The sequence below is a fragment of the Colletotrichum siamense genome (genome assembly GCF_013390195.1).
Source record: "Colletotrichum siamense strain Cg363 chromosome Unknown KSG_Cg363_contig06, whole genome shotgun sequence".
NCBI lineage: Eukaryota > Fungi > Ascomycota > Sordariomycetes > Glomerellales > Glomerellaceae > Colletotrichum > Colletotrichum siamense.
Genome location: NW_023501019.1, coordinates 4,329,384 through 4,345,901, shown reverse-complemented (window position 1 = coordinate 4,345,901; position 16,518 = coordinate 4,329,384). Strand labels below are relative to the sequence as shown.

Below are 16,518 nucleotides of genomic sequence, written 5' to 3'. Positions count from 1 at the left end.
GTCTCGGGTCCAGCCTCGGCGACGATAACCTCCTCGGCGGCCTCCTCGGCGGCCTCTTCGGCGGCGGCAGCCCGGCGAGCCCTCTCGGCGGGCGTAACGATCCTGATCGACGGCGAGGCAGAGCGTTGAGGAGGATCTCTGGCGGCGTCCTGTGCCAGTTGTTGTATACGTCGTTGTTTCCGCGTACCGTTGGCGATGGGTGACGGACGATGCCCAGAAGGGTCATCATCCGCCTGCCGAGCCGCGCGGCGGCGTTTAGGAGGCATCACGATGCCCTCAGATAATGAGATTCAATAGAAATAGATCAATTGAAGCCATCAGAATAGGTCAATTGCCGTACTACGAATATCTACGTGGCGTTGGGCAAATTTTCATGTATATACAGGGATTATGCGTGCGTAATTTCGGCAAAAAGGGGGGGCGGACGCTGTCAACGCAACGGAGTGTATGTGACTCGTTCGACCAATCCCCCCCACCCGATCGACAACAGGGATTAATACAGACAATTATGGAAGACCAGCAATGCTCTAAATGCTTTGTAAGAAGAACGGGATGATATGTTACAGGGAATAATATTTTTTGACCAAACGTTTTACCTGGCCTTCAAACTAATACCGATTCGCACCAGGCGCCGAAGACCCTCCCCTGCTCACACCCACCAAATGCAGAAACCGAGACACTTCAACTCAACTTACAGAGAGACAAACACACACCATCCAACACAGTAACACTAGCCCCGTAGGGCCCGCCACACGTGTCGCCCAGTCCAATGTTCCCGCCGTCGAATATGTTGAAGGACCTTGGTAAGCAAGTCTGAAGAGGGCGTGAGTCGGGATTCGAGAGTTTCGAAGAGTGGGGGGTCTTGGGCTGCCTTGCCAACCCCGCAGGCGTATGTAGGTTCAGGTCTCGGACCCCGGGGTTCGCGTGGGCAGCTACCTGTCAGGCAGACTGCCACTCTTGGCATGCTGGCGGCCTTAGTTGTTCGCAGGCCTTGGCGATCCCAACTGGGCAGGTTGAAGGGGCTGGCTTTGGGACTGCTGTTGTTGTTGAGGGCGCTGTCCGGCGTTGGCGTTGCCACCCCGATTGCCGTTGTTGCCGTTGCTGCCCAGAGTAGCAGGTTGTACACCATTGCTGTTGCCATTGTTGCGTCCAGCTCCAGAATTCTGGTTACCAGTGTTCTGATTCTGGCCACCGTTGTTGTTGCCCTGGTTTTGGCTCTGGTTCTGGTTGCGGTTGCCAGTACCCTGATTTTGGTTGCCATTATTACCCTGGTTCTGATTCTGGTTCTGGTTGGTATTGGTGTTGGTGTTGGTGTTCGCATTGCCGTTGTTGCCCTGGTTTTGGTTTTGGTTCTGGTTTCCACCGTTGTTGCCATTTCCAATACCCTTGCCAATATTGCCCTGACCATCGGTGCCCTGATTCTGGTTCTGGTTGCCGGTATTCGTGTTGGTGTTACCAGTGTTGGTGTTGCCGGTGTTGTCGTTTCCATTACCATTGCTCTGGTTCTGGGGCTGGTTGCCATTGTTGCCCTGGTTCTGGTTCTGGTTGGCGTTGCCGTTGTTGTTACCCTGGTTTTGGTTTTGGTTCTGGTTCTGGTTCTGGTTCTGGTTCGAGTTACCGTTGTTGTTGCCCTGGTTCTGGTTGTTGTTCGCGGGTGGCGCGGCCGGGGCGTTGGTAACTTGAGGAGCAGCAGGAGCAGCACCGCCGTTGTTACCGGCGTTGTTGCCACCGCCGGGGGGAACAGCGGGAGTCACGTTCGCGCCCTCAACCTCCAAGCATCCGGTAGGACGAACAGCCTGAATCTGCGGCATACCAGCGGCAGCGAAGTACATGTCGATGTTGGGGAGGACATTGACGCAGCGGTTGTTGTTGATGGAGTTAACATCCTTCTGCGCGGTGTCGGGACCGTTGGTAACCATGGACTGCAGGGTGTCGACGACTTGCTGGAAGGTGCCTTGGGTAGCGAGAACGTTGTTGGCTTGCGCGACCATATCCATGCCCGTGAGCGCAGCGTCGAGAACCATCTTGTGGTTGAGCTCGTCAATCTCCGCATTGAGCGCAATCGTAGCTTGCTTGGTGAACTCGGCGCCAGTGAAGGAGGTGGCACTGTTCAGGAACTTCGTGACCTTGCCGGTATCCTGCATCCAGGACATGACGGCGTTCATGACCTGAGCGTCCGAGACACCATTGCGACCGGCAGCGGTGTTGTTCGCACCTTGGCTGGCTCCAGCTTGTTGACGAGTCTCCAGGCGTCTGACGCCCCGAGCGAGATACCGTGAGTTCCTGTCCACCGCTCCGCCTTCCGCTGAGCTAGCAGTCGGCAAGGCGAAGACACAGGCAGACAGGAAAGAAGCGACGAAGAAGAAAATGACCGAATACTGCATTATGGCGGTGTTGTTGAAGTCGTGGATACTAAAGACTAGCTCGAGTGGACGAAGAAAGCAACACGCGCACTAAGAAAAGACGGTAAGATGCAAAGGCGAAATAATGGTAAGGTGAGTAATAGTGTGGGTGGCCGCCACTAAAGGAAAGTGATCGAGTGGTGGGCCTTCCAAAGGCGTCCGACCATTCGCTGACACAAAAGGAAAAGAAGAGAAGGTTGATTAGGTGAGATGGGGGAGAGATAACGCGACAGAGATCGGAAAGAGTTCACCGGCCCGGAAACGTGGGAGGACGAACAGGAAGGTGGAAGGACTTATATCAAATGCCCGCAAGCAGAAAGATGTGGTTGAAGATGGAACAATTGAGACTGTGCTTGGCGCGTTGGACGAAATATTGGTCTGAAGAGAGTCATGGGTGAGGGGTTCTTGAGAGAGATCAGGCGCATCTCCGCGCTTGGGGAGTCGTGATGGGTGCGTTCGAAGCAGACGAGATGTCGCGGCCAAGAACAATGTGTTGCAACGCCAAGGCGTGGGTGGCAGGGGAGCTGGTTTAAGCAAAGCAGACAAAGCAGAATTCTTTAGCTAATCATGGTTCTAAGAAAAGACGAGCAGAGCCTCACGGCCAATGGGATGGCTTGGGGGACTGAGGGTATCGAGCAAAGCATGGGGGTCAGTGTGGATGGAAGACCTGGGGCGACCTGGGGAGGATCATAGACGAAGCATTATGTGAGCACGACAAGGATGGGAGAGGTTGAGACCCAGATGGAGTCATCAGGGGGGTTCGTGGTTTGTCTGCCGCAAATGCCCAGTCGGAGATTTTGCCCGGGTGGGCGCAAGAGCCATTTGGCGATCATGAAGAAGAACGGCGCCAAGGCTCATTGGACAGAGAGGTCAGGCCAGACTGATCGAGTCAACACCACACCTCGCTGACTTGAGAAGAGGAAGAGAGGGAAAAACAAGATGGCTGTCATCTGTCTCGTAAAGTCTGTAAAGAACAGATGCTTCATGTTGCTCGACGAACTAGCACTATCCTGTCCTCCTCAGAACGGCACTTCCGGTGGCAAGGCGGACTTGGCCTCCCACTCGAAATCCGTTCTCGTCAACTCTGTTGGTGTGGTGGCCCCCATGGGATTGGACGTCGCCAAGTGAATGACGGAATACGAGGCAGCAGAAAAGAGGCAAGAGGGCTACGTGATGCCAAATTCTCCCAACCTTGCTGATGAACGACACCCTCGGGGACAGATCACCACCAGGTGTTACAACGCAAAATGTTGCACAGACGGCTCGTCGGCCTGTAACGGACTAGGCTGTTGCCCAGCGAAACCGAACAAGGCAAGACACATTTTTACTCATGCTATGAAGTTTCTGATGACGACACAAACAGGTCCCAAGAAATCCCAAGGAAAAAGAAAAGCAAGGGCCAGTTTCCAAAGAGTCGGAAGATGGGTGAAGGGTAAGGTGACGATGAAGGCCAGCAGGCGTTGGGCGGGAGGGGAGAGGAGGGCTATAGCAGGTCATTCTATGATTTGAGGTAAACGCAGAGAGCTGCAAGACACAGACGCAGAGCCGCCCGTGGACAAGCATTTGCCAAGCATTTCTCCCAGGTCGCACATCAGCCGCGACGAAACGAAAATCCTCTCCACTTTGACTTGGCAAAGAAGATCAAAACGGCGGACCGGGAGCCAAGGATCCGTCGTTTATTATGATGATCGCCCCCTCAACTATTGCGTCGTACTGAGGACTGCACATTGATGCGTAGGACGGTGGCCTTTTACATGAGCGAGTGCGGGAAAGAGAGAGAGACCACAGCCAGCTGCGTATGTAAGGCCCATTGCATAGTCACGTTTGCCTCCTCATCCCGCCCGGCCTCATCTGATGAAACCCCACGCGACCGGGCTCGAAACGACGAAACTCACCTCACACCGTCGCGCTTGGGTACGAAACCGAGGGACCCTGGTCTCGATCTTTCTTGTGACTGCACTTCGCCTCTCCATCTGCCTCATTCGGCTGCGTCCTTTCTTTCAGCCTGTGAACGAGGGCGCCTCTTGTCTTGACGTCTCCTGTCCTTCCTCCTCGGCAGCAGGATCAGTCAGGCCCGCCCCATCGCACCGTCGGAAGTGCCATGGTCCGATGATTAAGCCCGATGGATGCCCCCATACACCTTCTTCTCGGCCAGGAGGCATAGACATCAGCATCAACGATTGTGCGGCCGGAAGAGGCTGGGAGCGGCGTCTGCCGCAGTGGCACTGGCTCGATTCCCTCCAGCCAAGGCATGCGATTGGCGGATGCGACTCCTCTTCGGCTGGGCGCTCCTCTGGGCGTCCGACCGCCCGACTGTCTATGAGACTCTGCCGGCTGAGCCGCCATGTGGCATGTCACCGTAATGTCTTGTCTTCCTTGCCATATATCCAAGTCGGTAGCCGCATCCCTTCCCGAAGGCATTAAGCTTACTTGGCCCTCGTCTGAATGCTGATGATCCCTTGAGTTGGTCGTTCCGCTATACAAACATCTTCCCCCTAGGACCCGTGGGTTTAGTAACGGTGTCTCTCCTTCCCTTCCCTTGTCATCCTCCTCTTTTTCTTTTTTCCCTTTTTGTTTTGTTAACAGCCCCGGTGGTTGACCCTCGCTAATCATAATGACGCTCATGAAGTTTTCACTTTCTTTTCTGCTTGTTGGCTTGAGGCTTAGCTGTCCGGTCGTTGCTCAAGATCAACAGGCGCAATTCAATCAAGTCATTAACCTCAATGGGGATGTAAGTTATTAACCTTTGGGTGTGCATCATCAAGTCAGTCGTGGGTTGGGTCATGGTGTTGACGATGATTGATGATGATGGCCCCGCCTCATCATGGGGTAAGACTAACATGGCATCACTAGATGCGATTGAACAGACTTGTGTTCCCCGACAACTCCAAGATTGAGACATTCTCCCAGACGCAACGTCAAGTCATCGTCAACCAGAACCCCAACCCGCTCCCGGCCAGCCATGTCGTCGGCTCGACGGGACAGCCGTTCGTTCAGCTCTCGCGCAACTCCTTCACCATTCAAACGAATGGAGCCACCGACCTGGTGGGCGCTCAGATCGAGCTGCCCATTGACCAGAACATGCTGCAACAAGCTGGTGTGACCGCCGACAACACTTACGTCGCGATGCTTTCTCGAGACCGTCAGGCGTGGATCATTCAGGAGAGCATCAAGAGTGTCAACATCACCGATGCGACCGTCCGCATGGTCAAGATGAACACGATCGACGGCGAGTACGTCGCCGTTGGCCGTCAGACTTCCGAGCTCGGCACGTCCCTCACCCCGTTCGGCCAGCCCGTCACTATCGCTGGATCTGGCATCCAAGAAGCAGAGTTCACCGACGGGTTCCGCATGTCCATCCGGGCGAGCCAGCCGATGAGCATCAAGACCGATGTCGTCAACGGTATCAGCACCGACATGGTTACTAACGGCATCATGTCCATCAGTAAGTTACCCGCAGTAGACTTACACGTCAAGTCGCGGAAGCTAACGCGAACACCACAGACAACTATCGCTACCTCGTCACCAGCAACTTGGCTGGTGTCGTTCCTAGCCTCAACCAGATGACCGCCGTCGTCCAGATGCCGCGTAAGTCTAGCCCGAAAGAGCCAAAAAGCTTATTTCTCTTCATGGAATTCCGACTTACCGGGACCTGAAACAGTCAATGTTGACCGACTCATGGCTATGGCCATGCGCGCGGGCGCTTCGCCCCAGTCATCCATCACGCTTGGCATTGCCCAGCGTCCCGTTCTCCAGAACCCTGGCGGCGCTACCGGTGGACTTCAAGCTCCTCGCCAGAAGCGTCAGAACAATGAAGCCAACAACGGCACTGCTTCCAACGAGCCTAACGGACAGCCCCAAAACGGCGCCAGTCCCAATGGCGCTGGAACTGCTATTGGTGCTTCTCCCGCTGCTGGAAACCCTAACCAAGGCAACCAGGGAGGTAACAATGGAGGAAACACGAACCAGCCTCCCCAGGGCAATGGAAACAACCCGCCTCAGGGTAACAACGGAAACCCTAACGCGGCTGGCCCGGCCATCCCCGCTGCGACCCAGCTTCTGCTCGCTCAGACCTTTAGCCCCATCAACGCTCAGGTCCTCCTCGACCGAGAGAACGCTCGCATCGCCGTCCCCGTCGGCCAGATCGACGGTGAGTTCATCCTCACCATGATGGTCGGTGGAACTCCCGTTGGAACCCAGCCTCAGCCGGCTCCTCAACAAGGAGGTGGCATCACTGGTCAGCCTCAGCAGGGTGGTCTCGGTGGCCAACCCCAGCAGGGCGGCCTCGGTCAACCCCAGACATCCCAGCCGCAGACTCCTCGACCGGCCACCCCGGCTCAGCCTCAGCAGCCTGCCGCGGAGCCGCAACAGCAGCCTCAACCAGCGGCGCCCGCGGCCGAGCCTCGTCCTCAGCAGCCTGCGCCTGCTCCTCAACAGCCCGCTCCCCAGCAAGAACCCAGACCTGCGACGCCTCCTGCCCCCGCTGTGCCCGCCCCTGCTCCTGCTGTTCCGGCTGCCCAGCCCCCTGCCGCTGCTCCCGCCCCTGCCGCTCCCCCCGCCGCGCAGCCCAAGCCCAACGGCCCTCCCACCGGCGGCGCCATCACCGGCAACCAGCCCGGACCCGGCGGCGGTGCCATCACCGGCTCGCCTCCCCCTCAGCCCGGCCGTCCCGCTCGCAGACAAGAAGCTCCTCAAGTTCCCCCCACCGGCGCCATGGGTTTCGAGATGAAGATGGCGGACCTGATGGCGATGGCGGAGAACAAGAAGAACGGCGGCACCATGGCGACGTGGGAGATGATGACCAACTTCGTCGCGCAGCAGAAGTCGGCGGAGCAGCAGAAGGAGATGACGAAGAGGAGACGGTCGTTCCCGGTGAGACGACGCCTCGGTGGTGTGCATTTCTAAGAGGTAAACTTTTGGGTAGCATGGCGAATAATATTCGATGTGTATTCTTTTCATCATAGTACCCTCGGTCGGGCGCCTGCAGGGCAAGCTAAGACGGCCTTGAGGGGATTCAAAAATACTCAATAGAAAGCGTTCTTGGTGAACACCATCATTTTTCCTGCCTCTGAGTGAAATCGGAAGTGATATTATCGTATGATTCCTCTTCTGTGATACTTCAATTCTGACATCCACATGTAAGGAGATATTCTGGCCGCAATACGTCGACTCCGACTTGAATTAACCCGCGGGAAATATTCACAGCCATTGAAAACACGTCTCTCGGTTTCCAGCGACGGCTCTTCATTCCGTGGCATTAGACATCTTCAACCTGCCACTAGGCATCTTCCGAAGAAACAATAAGGGTCTTTCCACAAGCGCGTCGGCAAGTCAATTCCATCGCGTGGATCCTCGGCTGACAAGCCGACATGGCAATTGTGACGTCTGCAGGGTCAACATCGCCAAACACCCGGAAAGAGAGACCGAGCCGAGTCTCGGGCCGCCTTTGCCACTAGTCGAGACAGTAGTCGCCCTTCCAAATCATCGTCCGTACTACGGTCGGTCCCATCCGGTGGCTCGTAGTCTTGGCTTTTTTTCGCACCAGTGATCGGCGCAGAGTCAGAGAGCCGCACTTGCAGCCCCTGCAGGAGCGAGACCGAAACAGCGCAAACTATCGCCATGGCCAGGCCAGACGCTGGCCTCCTGACAGCTGGCACGGTTGCTAACTCCATGACGTTTCCGGATAAAGCAGGTGTGCGTGAAGAATCAGGAGAAAGTCTGCCGGACTTCATGGTTTACCCAATTAGGTAATTGGGAGGAGTGTTGTCAAGTGGGAGCCGCGGAAGGCAGTCGATCGTTGAGATGTGGTGCGATTTCCATTGCGCGATTCTCGGGAGATTGGATGCCAATGTTGAAATATCAGTCAATTACTGGCTTTGGCGGCACCAACTCGGTAGCCAATCGAACTTTCGATCCCCCGAAGAGAACGACGCCCTCGTGATGTCTGTGGGCTATTTGACTCCAACATGGCAAGAAAGACAGGTTGCAAAGGCTTTTGCGAATGACAGAATCAAAGCACGAGAGGGGGAAAAGTGTAAGCCCATGCACGTCTTGTTGACGTGAGCAGTCTGTGCCTTAGTGCAGTGTTTCTGCCAAGCTCGAGCACGCAATGAGTCTCACAGTAAAGTTCGTTCTTGAGAAGAGGCCGCAGCTGTTTCGAAAACTTTGCAGACAGCCCTGCATTTCGCTGGCGATGGTGGGTGGTGTCGTGAGATCGGTCAATGATGTCCGCCCGCCTCACGATAGCAATTGAGGTGGAAATGAAGGAGAGAACTGCTGAAAGGTGAAGAAGACACGCCGGCTTCGGCGACCGGCATTCTTCCACCAGAGCGATAACGTACCTTGCAGAAGTGTTCAATTGATACGAAAAGCTGCTGACCCCTGTCGCGATGACGTCCCGGCCAGCTGGGCTATCTCCAACTCTGACCAGTCTTATCAGTAGTGCCCCTCACTGCCTAGCAACCCCCAATGCACCGGCTGGTGATGGTGACATGAATAGTGGACATCGTGTTGGGGAATGTTACCGTTCCATTCGGAGTCGCCATTAGCGATATGTTGGATGAACTGAGGGGTGATGCACTTGATGAGGGATTGATCATCAGATTTCCCCGCTGGAGCTCTGCGAGAGGCTGGGGCCGGTCATTAAGAATGGCGAGCTTCCTCGGCAATGAGGCGCGCGGTGTTGCGCTGCTTCCGTAGAGCAATTGAAGCTGCTGGCGGACGTCGCGATACTCCAAAATGAAGAGTTTTGGTGGCTTCAATGTTTTCCCGCTGCTGGCGTTGGCCGGATTCGCGATCGGGGCGACCAATTCATCGTCTTCTGAAGGAGTGAGTAGCGATCGCCCATTTTCTGTAGCGCGCATTGTTGACAATGAAAAGAAATCAGTCCCTCTCGACCTCTCGGCATTGTTCAACAACAAAGCCTTCGGTACCAAGCCTGGCGAAGCGTCCTTCGATGCCCTGAACCAATCCTTCCCTGAGCCCTCCGTCGGGCCCGACTTCACCTCCACCGACACGGGCGTCGCGTACAGCTTCCCCGGATACACCGGGCCAACCGACCCGGACAACCTGATCTGCACCGGCCAGAAGATCACCGTCCCGACGGCTTCCTACTTCTCCGCCTCTTTCCTCGTCGCGGGAGATGTTGAGGGCGCCACCGTCAGCGGGAACGTGTCGTTCACCTACTCCGACAACACCACGTCCGAGTTTGAACTCCGTACGCTCAACTGGTTCAGCTTCCTGACCATCAACCGCGGCGAGATCATCTTCCCGAGCCGCTTCACCTCGAATGGCTCCGACTTCAACTCGTCGCACATCTTCGAGCGGACCACGGCTTTGCCGGCTGGGAAAACGCTGAGCTCTATCACGCTGCCGATAAAGAATAACGCGACCGAGGGAAGACTGCACGTCTTTGCCATCTCGCTGTGGCAGTCCTCCGATGTCAGCGTACAATCGGTGCGACCGACGCAGAAGTGGACCGGAAACGGGACACAGGTGGTCGAGGTCACCGTGAACAATGCCGGATCGAAGTGCGTAGCTGGCGCTGGCCTGAACGTCACTGTCTCTGGCGACGGATTCACCACCGTGAGCGCTGGACATCTCAAGCGTCTCTGCCCTGGCGACCAGAAGGTGGTCGTCGTCGGTGTGGAGGGCTCCTCAAGCGGGCCGACCACAGCCGTTGTCGAGATCGGCGATGGCACGTCGAAGAAGACCACCTCGGTTGAGGGTGTCGAGATCGGCTTGACGGAGTGGACCTCTGACCTCGAGAGCCTGTCCAGGCACGAGAGTCCCGACTGGTTCGACGAGGCCAAGTACGGTATCTTCATCCACTGGGGGCCGTACTCAGTCACTGGCTGGGGCAATTCGACTCCGTACGAGAGCTATGCCGAGTGGTTCTGGTGGTACTCGACGCATCATCCCGAAGGCGACCGGTCCAACTTCTATGGATACCGCCTCGACACGTACGGCCCGGACTGGGCCTACGACGACACGTTTCCCGAGTTCAACGCATCCAACTTCGATGCCAAGGAATGGGTCGACCTCTTTGCCGACGCGGGAGCCAAGTACTTTGTTATCACGACCAAGCACCACGACGGCTTCGCCATCTTCGACGCAGGCGAGACCTCCAACCGCTCCTCCATACACTACGGCCCGAAGCGTGACCTCTTGAAGGAGCTTTTCGATGCCGCAGAGACGTACCAGCCTTCCCTCAAGCGAGGCACATACTTCTCCCTCCCGGAGTGGTTCAACCCAGACTTCGGGCCGTATGGCTTCGTGCAGTTCCCGACTCCTTCAGCAGTCTCCTGGCCCGGCGTCCTCGCGTCGAACCCTTACACCGGGGAGAAAGAGCCGTACACCGGACACGTACCTGTCGGAGACTTCATCGCCGACCTGATGGTCCCACAGATGGAGACGCTCGCGTACGACTACGGCACCGACATCATGTGGTGCGACTGCGGCGCGGCCAACGGCACAGCAGGCTTCGCGGCGGAGTGGTGGAACAAGGCGCGCGCAGAAGGCCGCCAGGTCGCCATCAACTCGCGGTGCGGCATCGCCGAGGCAGCGGACTTTGACACGCCCGAGTACCAGACCTTCGCGTCCGCGCAGCGACGCAAGTGGGAGTCGAACCGGGGCATGGACCCCTACTCGTACGGATACAACCGCGCGACGAAGCCCGAGGAGTACATGAACGCGACCACGATCGTGTACTCGCTCGTCGACATGGTGTCGAAGAATGGCAACTTCCTGCTGGATATCGGGCCCAGGGCGGACGGCACCATCGTGCAGGCCGAGATGGACAACCTGCGTGAGGCAGGGAAGTGGGTCAAGGCCCACGAGGAGGCGATTTTCAACACGACGTACTGGTTCGTGCAGAGCGAAATTGTCGGAGGTCCGGACGTGAGGTTCACGCAGACGGAGGACGCGTTTTACACCATTTTCTTGGAGAAGCCCGTGGGCGTCGACGGGTGGGTCTCCATCAGCGCGCCGATCCCCATTGTCGAGGGCGACATTGTGAGTCTGCTTGGCGTCGAGGGCGGCGACAAATTGGAGTGGGAGACTTCGGGTGTTGGCGATGACAAGGTGTTGAAGGTGAAGGTTGATGAAGCGCTCATTGACGCGGACCAGTTTGGCTGGGTCTTCAAGGTGTTGTATGTGTAATTAGCGAACCTCAACCGCGTGCGCCCAATTGGGCGACATTGTTTCCCCCATGCTTCAAAGTGCGACATGCAAAAAGAACTTCCTCAGTGAGGGCAAAAGACTGCGCCGAGGGGGAATCGAACCCCCGGCTCCCCGACGCTGCTGGATGGCAACGGAGAATTTTACCACTAAACCATCGGCGCTGATGATTATTTTCTTGACTCGGAAGCCATGCTAAGTACCTTCACGACGAGCCCTGTTCCTAGTCTTGTCCACAACCGCGTTTCCCTATTCTCGTATGACCCTTTACGTCGAAGATTTCGTCTTTTTCATATTCGTTTATCTTAGTATAAGGCTTATACGCACGTAGCGGTCAGTTACTGTCCCCAGGAGCAGTCGCCTCGATCGATCCGGTACCACGTTTAAGCCTCGTGGTAGATAGTGTTAGCCATGTCGTGCCAAGTATGATGCTTTTAGACGTTGAAAGATCCATCTGACATCTTGCCGGTGTGAAATTGGTGGCATGAATGAGTTCATTCGTACTTTTCTAAAATCACGTCTATGCTTCTATGGGTATCTAGTATGTCTGTCTCTCCATCAGCTCCGGCTCGTCACTCTTGCCTCCTTTCTTCTCTTTCTTCTCTTCGCTAATGCGGCACAGGGTATCAAATCTGTGCAGCACCGCCTGGACCTCGAAGTTGCTGTTGCTAGCCAGATACTCGCCCTCTGCTTGGCGGGCGGCAGCAATGTTGCGGCGCGTCTTCGAATGAACGGCTGTTCGAATGCTCTTGTAAATGCCTTGTCCAGGATATGCCACGATTCCCAATGTTGCTGTATCACAATGTTAGTCTCACTTGCGAAACATTTGGCTGCCAGTTGACACATACCTGATGCTGTCTTGGTGGCCATATTCAGAACACCCTTGCCGACTCCCAAGGCTGCCCCAGCCGCGCCTCCGTCACGTCCTCCCTTGTACGGCTGCACAAACAGGTCGGCAAAACCCTCACTCAGACCGACAACGAAGTGCTTCCCTCCCTCAATGGTACCAGACTTCCAATCATTGATCGGTTTCCGCTGCTCGACCTTCTCTCCGTACAGCTTGGGCACGTTTCGCAAACCGTCTGTCACGGCAAGCGGCACGTCGAGATAGAACTTGCCATACGCCTTGAAAAAGCCACCAACACCCGACGCCGAGGCTTTCAAAACGGCGCCGGTGGTGCTTCCACTCGCACTGGTGCTACCACTGCTACTGCCGGGGCCCGCGCTTCGTGGACGTTCAAGCGCCTCAGATGACGGGGGAGCGAGACTGGCGGACGCGGATCGGGTCGGGGTCTGGCTGCCGCTGCTGATGGCGTCTTCCATCTCGGCAGACTTCATCTTCGATCGTTCGTGGTACGTTTGTACAGGCTTGACTACAATGTCCGTTGCGCCCTTGAACATTCCTGTCGCAGCTCCAAGAAGTGCTGAGCTGGCACCGGTGACTGGGTCCCATCGCCGGTTCTCAATGATGATGCTTCTCGTGTCGTGTCTATGCGAGTACGACTGTCAGCATTGTGTCGGTTGAGGTCAAACGTTGGGGAGCCTTACGGTGACATGTTCTTTTGGCCAATCTTGAGGTGGTCGAGGAGAATACCGGCCGCTTTTTTGGACAGCTTTACGTGTTTCTTGCCCCTTTTGTAATCCCACGTCGCAGGTTGATCCGGAAAGATGTCGCAAGGAAGGTCTTCGAGAGGCAAGTTGGCGTGGAAAGACTTCACCGCTGTTGCTACGCCATTTTCTGTCCTCATTTTCGCTGCGAGCTCACCCGCGGCTGCCAGCGCTTCTGGTGTGAGACAAAATCGGATGGCCTCAGAAAGATTCTCAACATTCAGTTGCTTATGTGGGATCGGTTTCGGTCCGGCGCCTGCGATGGCAACCATGTCTCCCCAAAAAGGTTGGCTGGAGTCCGTTAGCGACATTCTCCGAGTTGGACGGGATACCTACTCTCCAAAGAACGGCACGATTGTAGTTGGTCTACCGTTCAGAAGACCACAAGCCGTTGTTCCCGCACCGCCGTGGTGGAAGACTGCCGCTACGTTCGCAAAGAGCCACTCGTGTGGGCAGTCGCCCAGGAAAAACACGTCGTCGGCCTCGATGCCCCCGAGATTGCTCCACCCCTTGGATATGATGGCACGAACGCCCGTAGCACGCACCGCCTCGACGAGTGTCTTGGTCATCTCTTCGGGGTGGTCGATCACGATGCTTCCGAAGCCAATGTAGATCGGAGTCGGACCCTTTGCAAGGAATTCGGCCAAGTCGGGAGGAGGCGTGTACTGAGGTGGCTCGCGGAAGAAGAAACCACACACATCTGAGACCTTCTGTTAGCATTCTTTTTCATCCGTAACAAGCGTAGACGCACCAATGTAAGCAGGCCAGTCTTCTGGCTTGGGCACCAAAGCTGGAGACCAGCAATAGGTGAAGGGGATCTTCTGCACCTCCGCAAGAACTGGGCCTTCGGAGAATGGTACTTCTTCGAGATCTATCGTCTTCCGCCATTCGTTGATTACGTCTCCCAAACTGCCAAAAGTTGTCAGCAGGCGTCTTGGAGCGTCTCCGGCGTTGACTACTTACCCTTGCCACGTTAACCACTCGACGATGCTGTAGGACACAAAGTTGGCTGTGCTCTGGTCAACGACGCCCTTCTCTCCAAACTTCAGGTTCGCCAGCGGATGGGGGAAAGCTCTCGTGCTGCTCCATGGCATGGTGAACATCAAGTGCAATGGCACACTCAATGCTTGCGCGCAATGGACATGCGCAAAGCTAGGTGGGTTCGCGATGATAGCGTCCGCGACAAACGGCCTTCCTGTGAGCGTGTCCGGTTCGATACACGACTTCCAGCACCCCTCCAACATTTCCTTGACCATCTTGCGCTTCTTTTGGATGTCGCCGCCCTTCAGGCTCTTCAGGCTGGGGATCAAGCCGGGATTCTTGACCATGTAGGCCATCAACTCGGAGGGGTCGCCGCCGATGGGGTAGAACTCGAGGTTCGACTTTCGTACAAACGAATCGAAGACATCGTGGGTCGCTAAGCGCACGCGGTGGCCGTAGGTCTGGAGCTCATTGCCAAGCGCGATGAAGGGCTGGACGTCTCCACGACTGCCGACGACCTGGATGACGATGTTGAGCTTGACTGGGAAGTTCTTCTTGTCTGCGAAGCGCGCTGCTGCCTCGACGTATTCTGGGGGAGGGCCCTGGGCTGCTGTTGCCGCGGCGATGGAGGGGTCTTTGAAGTCGGGGACGAAACGAGCGAGGGTTGTCGCGAGGCGGGAGTCGAGGTTCACGTCGATTCTGCCATCAGCTGTTTTTCGTTAGATTGTTAGAGTCGGGGTATTGGTAGAAGATACTGACAGTTCACGCTGTTTCTCTGCTGCCTCATGCTCTCGGCCATCGCCGTTTCGTAGGAGGGAAGGTAGTCTTGAGGGACAGTGTCGTCCTCAAGCATCTGGACGGTATTTCTTTTCGACATACTGGCAAGTCTGGTTTGATTCTCGAAAGCTTTGGTAATAAAATAACGAGCAGTAGACGGCTAGTCGGTGTCCGGAAATATTCCTTTGGTCGCAAGTCTCTGGTCGTATAGTCGTTCGTGCTGGAAGGAGAGAATGCAAGACCGAGCAGAGGTGAGGCGAAGAGTAGAACAAGAACATCCACAACAGTCAGTGAAAAGGTTAATTCTAAAAGGCGAAAGTCGGCTGCTGGAGGGCCGAGAACTACCGCGAAGAAGGCGACTCGAAGATCTTAATTAATATTTAACATCCCACCTTGTTACATCATTCTAGAACGGGTTCCCCTCCATGGGCCCTCAGCCTCAAATTGACTCTAATGCCTACATACCGACGCGCCGCTGACTCGGCGTGGGATGAACCTCCGACGGAGAGCAGGACCCTCAGAAAGGCTGGACCACCGGCATTCCTAGGTGGTAAAGCCGCGCCATGGATGCCGCGCCGAGAGAAAAAGACCATGGTAAAATTCTTATCGACGTGTTATCGCACTTTTCTCGATGGCTCTTTACAGCGATCGCGCAAACATCCGCGGATTCGGCTGCCTTTACGTCTCAATGAGGTTTGACAGCCCCGATGCGCGTGTTGTTACGGTACGCTATCCAATGCGCAGCAACCCGTCAATGCTTAATTTTTAAGCAACTGGATCCATTTTTAGGGGTCCCTTTGGCAATGATTGGTCTCTAAAGCCACGGAGAAACGCGCGGGAGTCAGGGATGCTCGCTCCGGTGACGAATACGCGGATGGAGCACCTTATCATTCGCCCACCTCAACTCGGGCTTTTCACTTTGTACCGTTAAAGGCCGCCCCTGAAGCCATTTTTGGTGTAGCGTAAGGCGTCCCCGAGCAGCACACCCTTGTCCCCTACACTCCGTTGCGTTGACAGCGTCCGCCCCCAAGTTTGACCCGGAAGGAAAATTTTCCGCTAGCTTAGAAACCCCTTAAAACCCCCTAAACTTCACGTTTTAATAACTCTATGCGTACGTAATGCGCGTAAATAAAAAATATATCAATCGATAGCCCTCGATTAGGTGATTATAATGATATCTTTTTTATTCTCGCGCATTATATACGTATAGAGTTATCTAAGTGTGAAGTTTAGGGGGTTTTAAGGGGGTTTCTAGGTTAGCGGACACTTAACGTAACGCTAAAAAGAAAAAACGAAACCCCCGGCGCGTTACGTTGAACTGTCCGCTTAAAAAACCCCTTAAAATTAGCCTTAACTTCACACTTAGATAACTCTATGTGTACGTAATGCGCGAGAATAAAAAAGATATCATTATAATCACCTAATCGAGGGCTATCGATTGATATATTTTTTATTTACGCGCATTGCGTACGCATAGAGGTATTAGTAGACGAAGTTTAGGGCGATTTGGTGGTTTTTCGGTAAAAAGCCCCTTTTTTTGCCTTTTTCGGGCTAAAAACTGCGGGGTGGACGC

The 16,518-nt window shown here is 55.4% G+C and overlaps 4 protein-coding genes across 4 annotated transcripts; 2 read left to right on the top strand and 2 right to left on the bottom strand.

Moving 5' to 3' along the window:
* Positions 1–974: 974 nt before the first annotated feature.
* CGCS363_v010159 (uncharacterized protein) lies at positions 975–2,384 on the bottom strand (the record flags this gene model as incomplete). Its single annotated transcript, XM_036642008.1, has 1 exon — positions 975–2,384. One exon carries the CDS (start codon positions 2,382–2,384, stop codon positions 975–977), a length of 1,410 nt encoding a protein of 469 aa, XP_036493733.1.
* A 2,632-nt stretch (positions 2,385–5,016) lies between these two features.
* Positions 5,017–7,307, top strand: Pclo-0 (Protein piccolo; the record flags this gene model as incomplete). Its single annotated transcript, XM_036642007.1, has 4 exons — positions 5,017–5,133; positions 5,256–5,847; positions 5,907–5,990; positions 6,064–7,307. The coding sequence occupies 4 exons, from the start codon at positions 5,017–5,019 to the stop codon at positions 7,305–7,307; spliced, it is 2,037 nt and encodes a 678-aa protein (XP_036493679.1).
* Positions 7,308–9,140: 1,833 nt separating this feature from the next.
* On the top strand, positions 9,141–11,561 carry FUCA2 (Plasma alpha-L-fucosidase; the record flags this gene model as incomplete). Its single annotated transcript, XM_036642006.1, has 2 exons — positions 9,141–9,230; positions 9,282–11,561. The coding sequence occupies 2 exons, from the start codon at positions 9,141–9,143 to the stop codon at positions 11,559–11,561; spliced, it is 2,370 nt and encodes a 789-aa protein (XP_036493673.1).
* Positions 11,562–12,117: 556 nt separating this feature from the next.
* UGT80B1-0 (Sterol 3-beta-glucosyltransferase UGT80B1) lies at positions 12,118–15,045 on the bottom strand (the record flags this gene model as incomplete). Its single annotated transcript, XM_036642005.1, has 7 exons — positions 12,118–12,371; positions 12,428–13,068; positions 13,128–13,478; positions 13,524–13,887; positions 13,939–14,096; positions 14,151–14,877; positions 14,928–15,045. The coding sequence occupies 7 exons, from the start codon at positions 15,043–15,045 to the stop codon at positions 12,118–12,120; spliced, it is 2,613 nt and encodes an 870-aa protein (XP_036493674.1).
* Between the last annotated feature and the right edge of the window lie 1,473 nt (positions 15,046–16,518).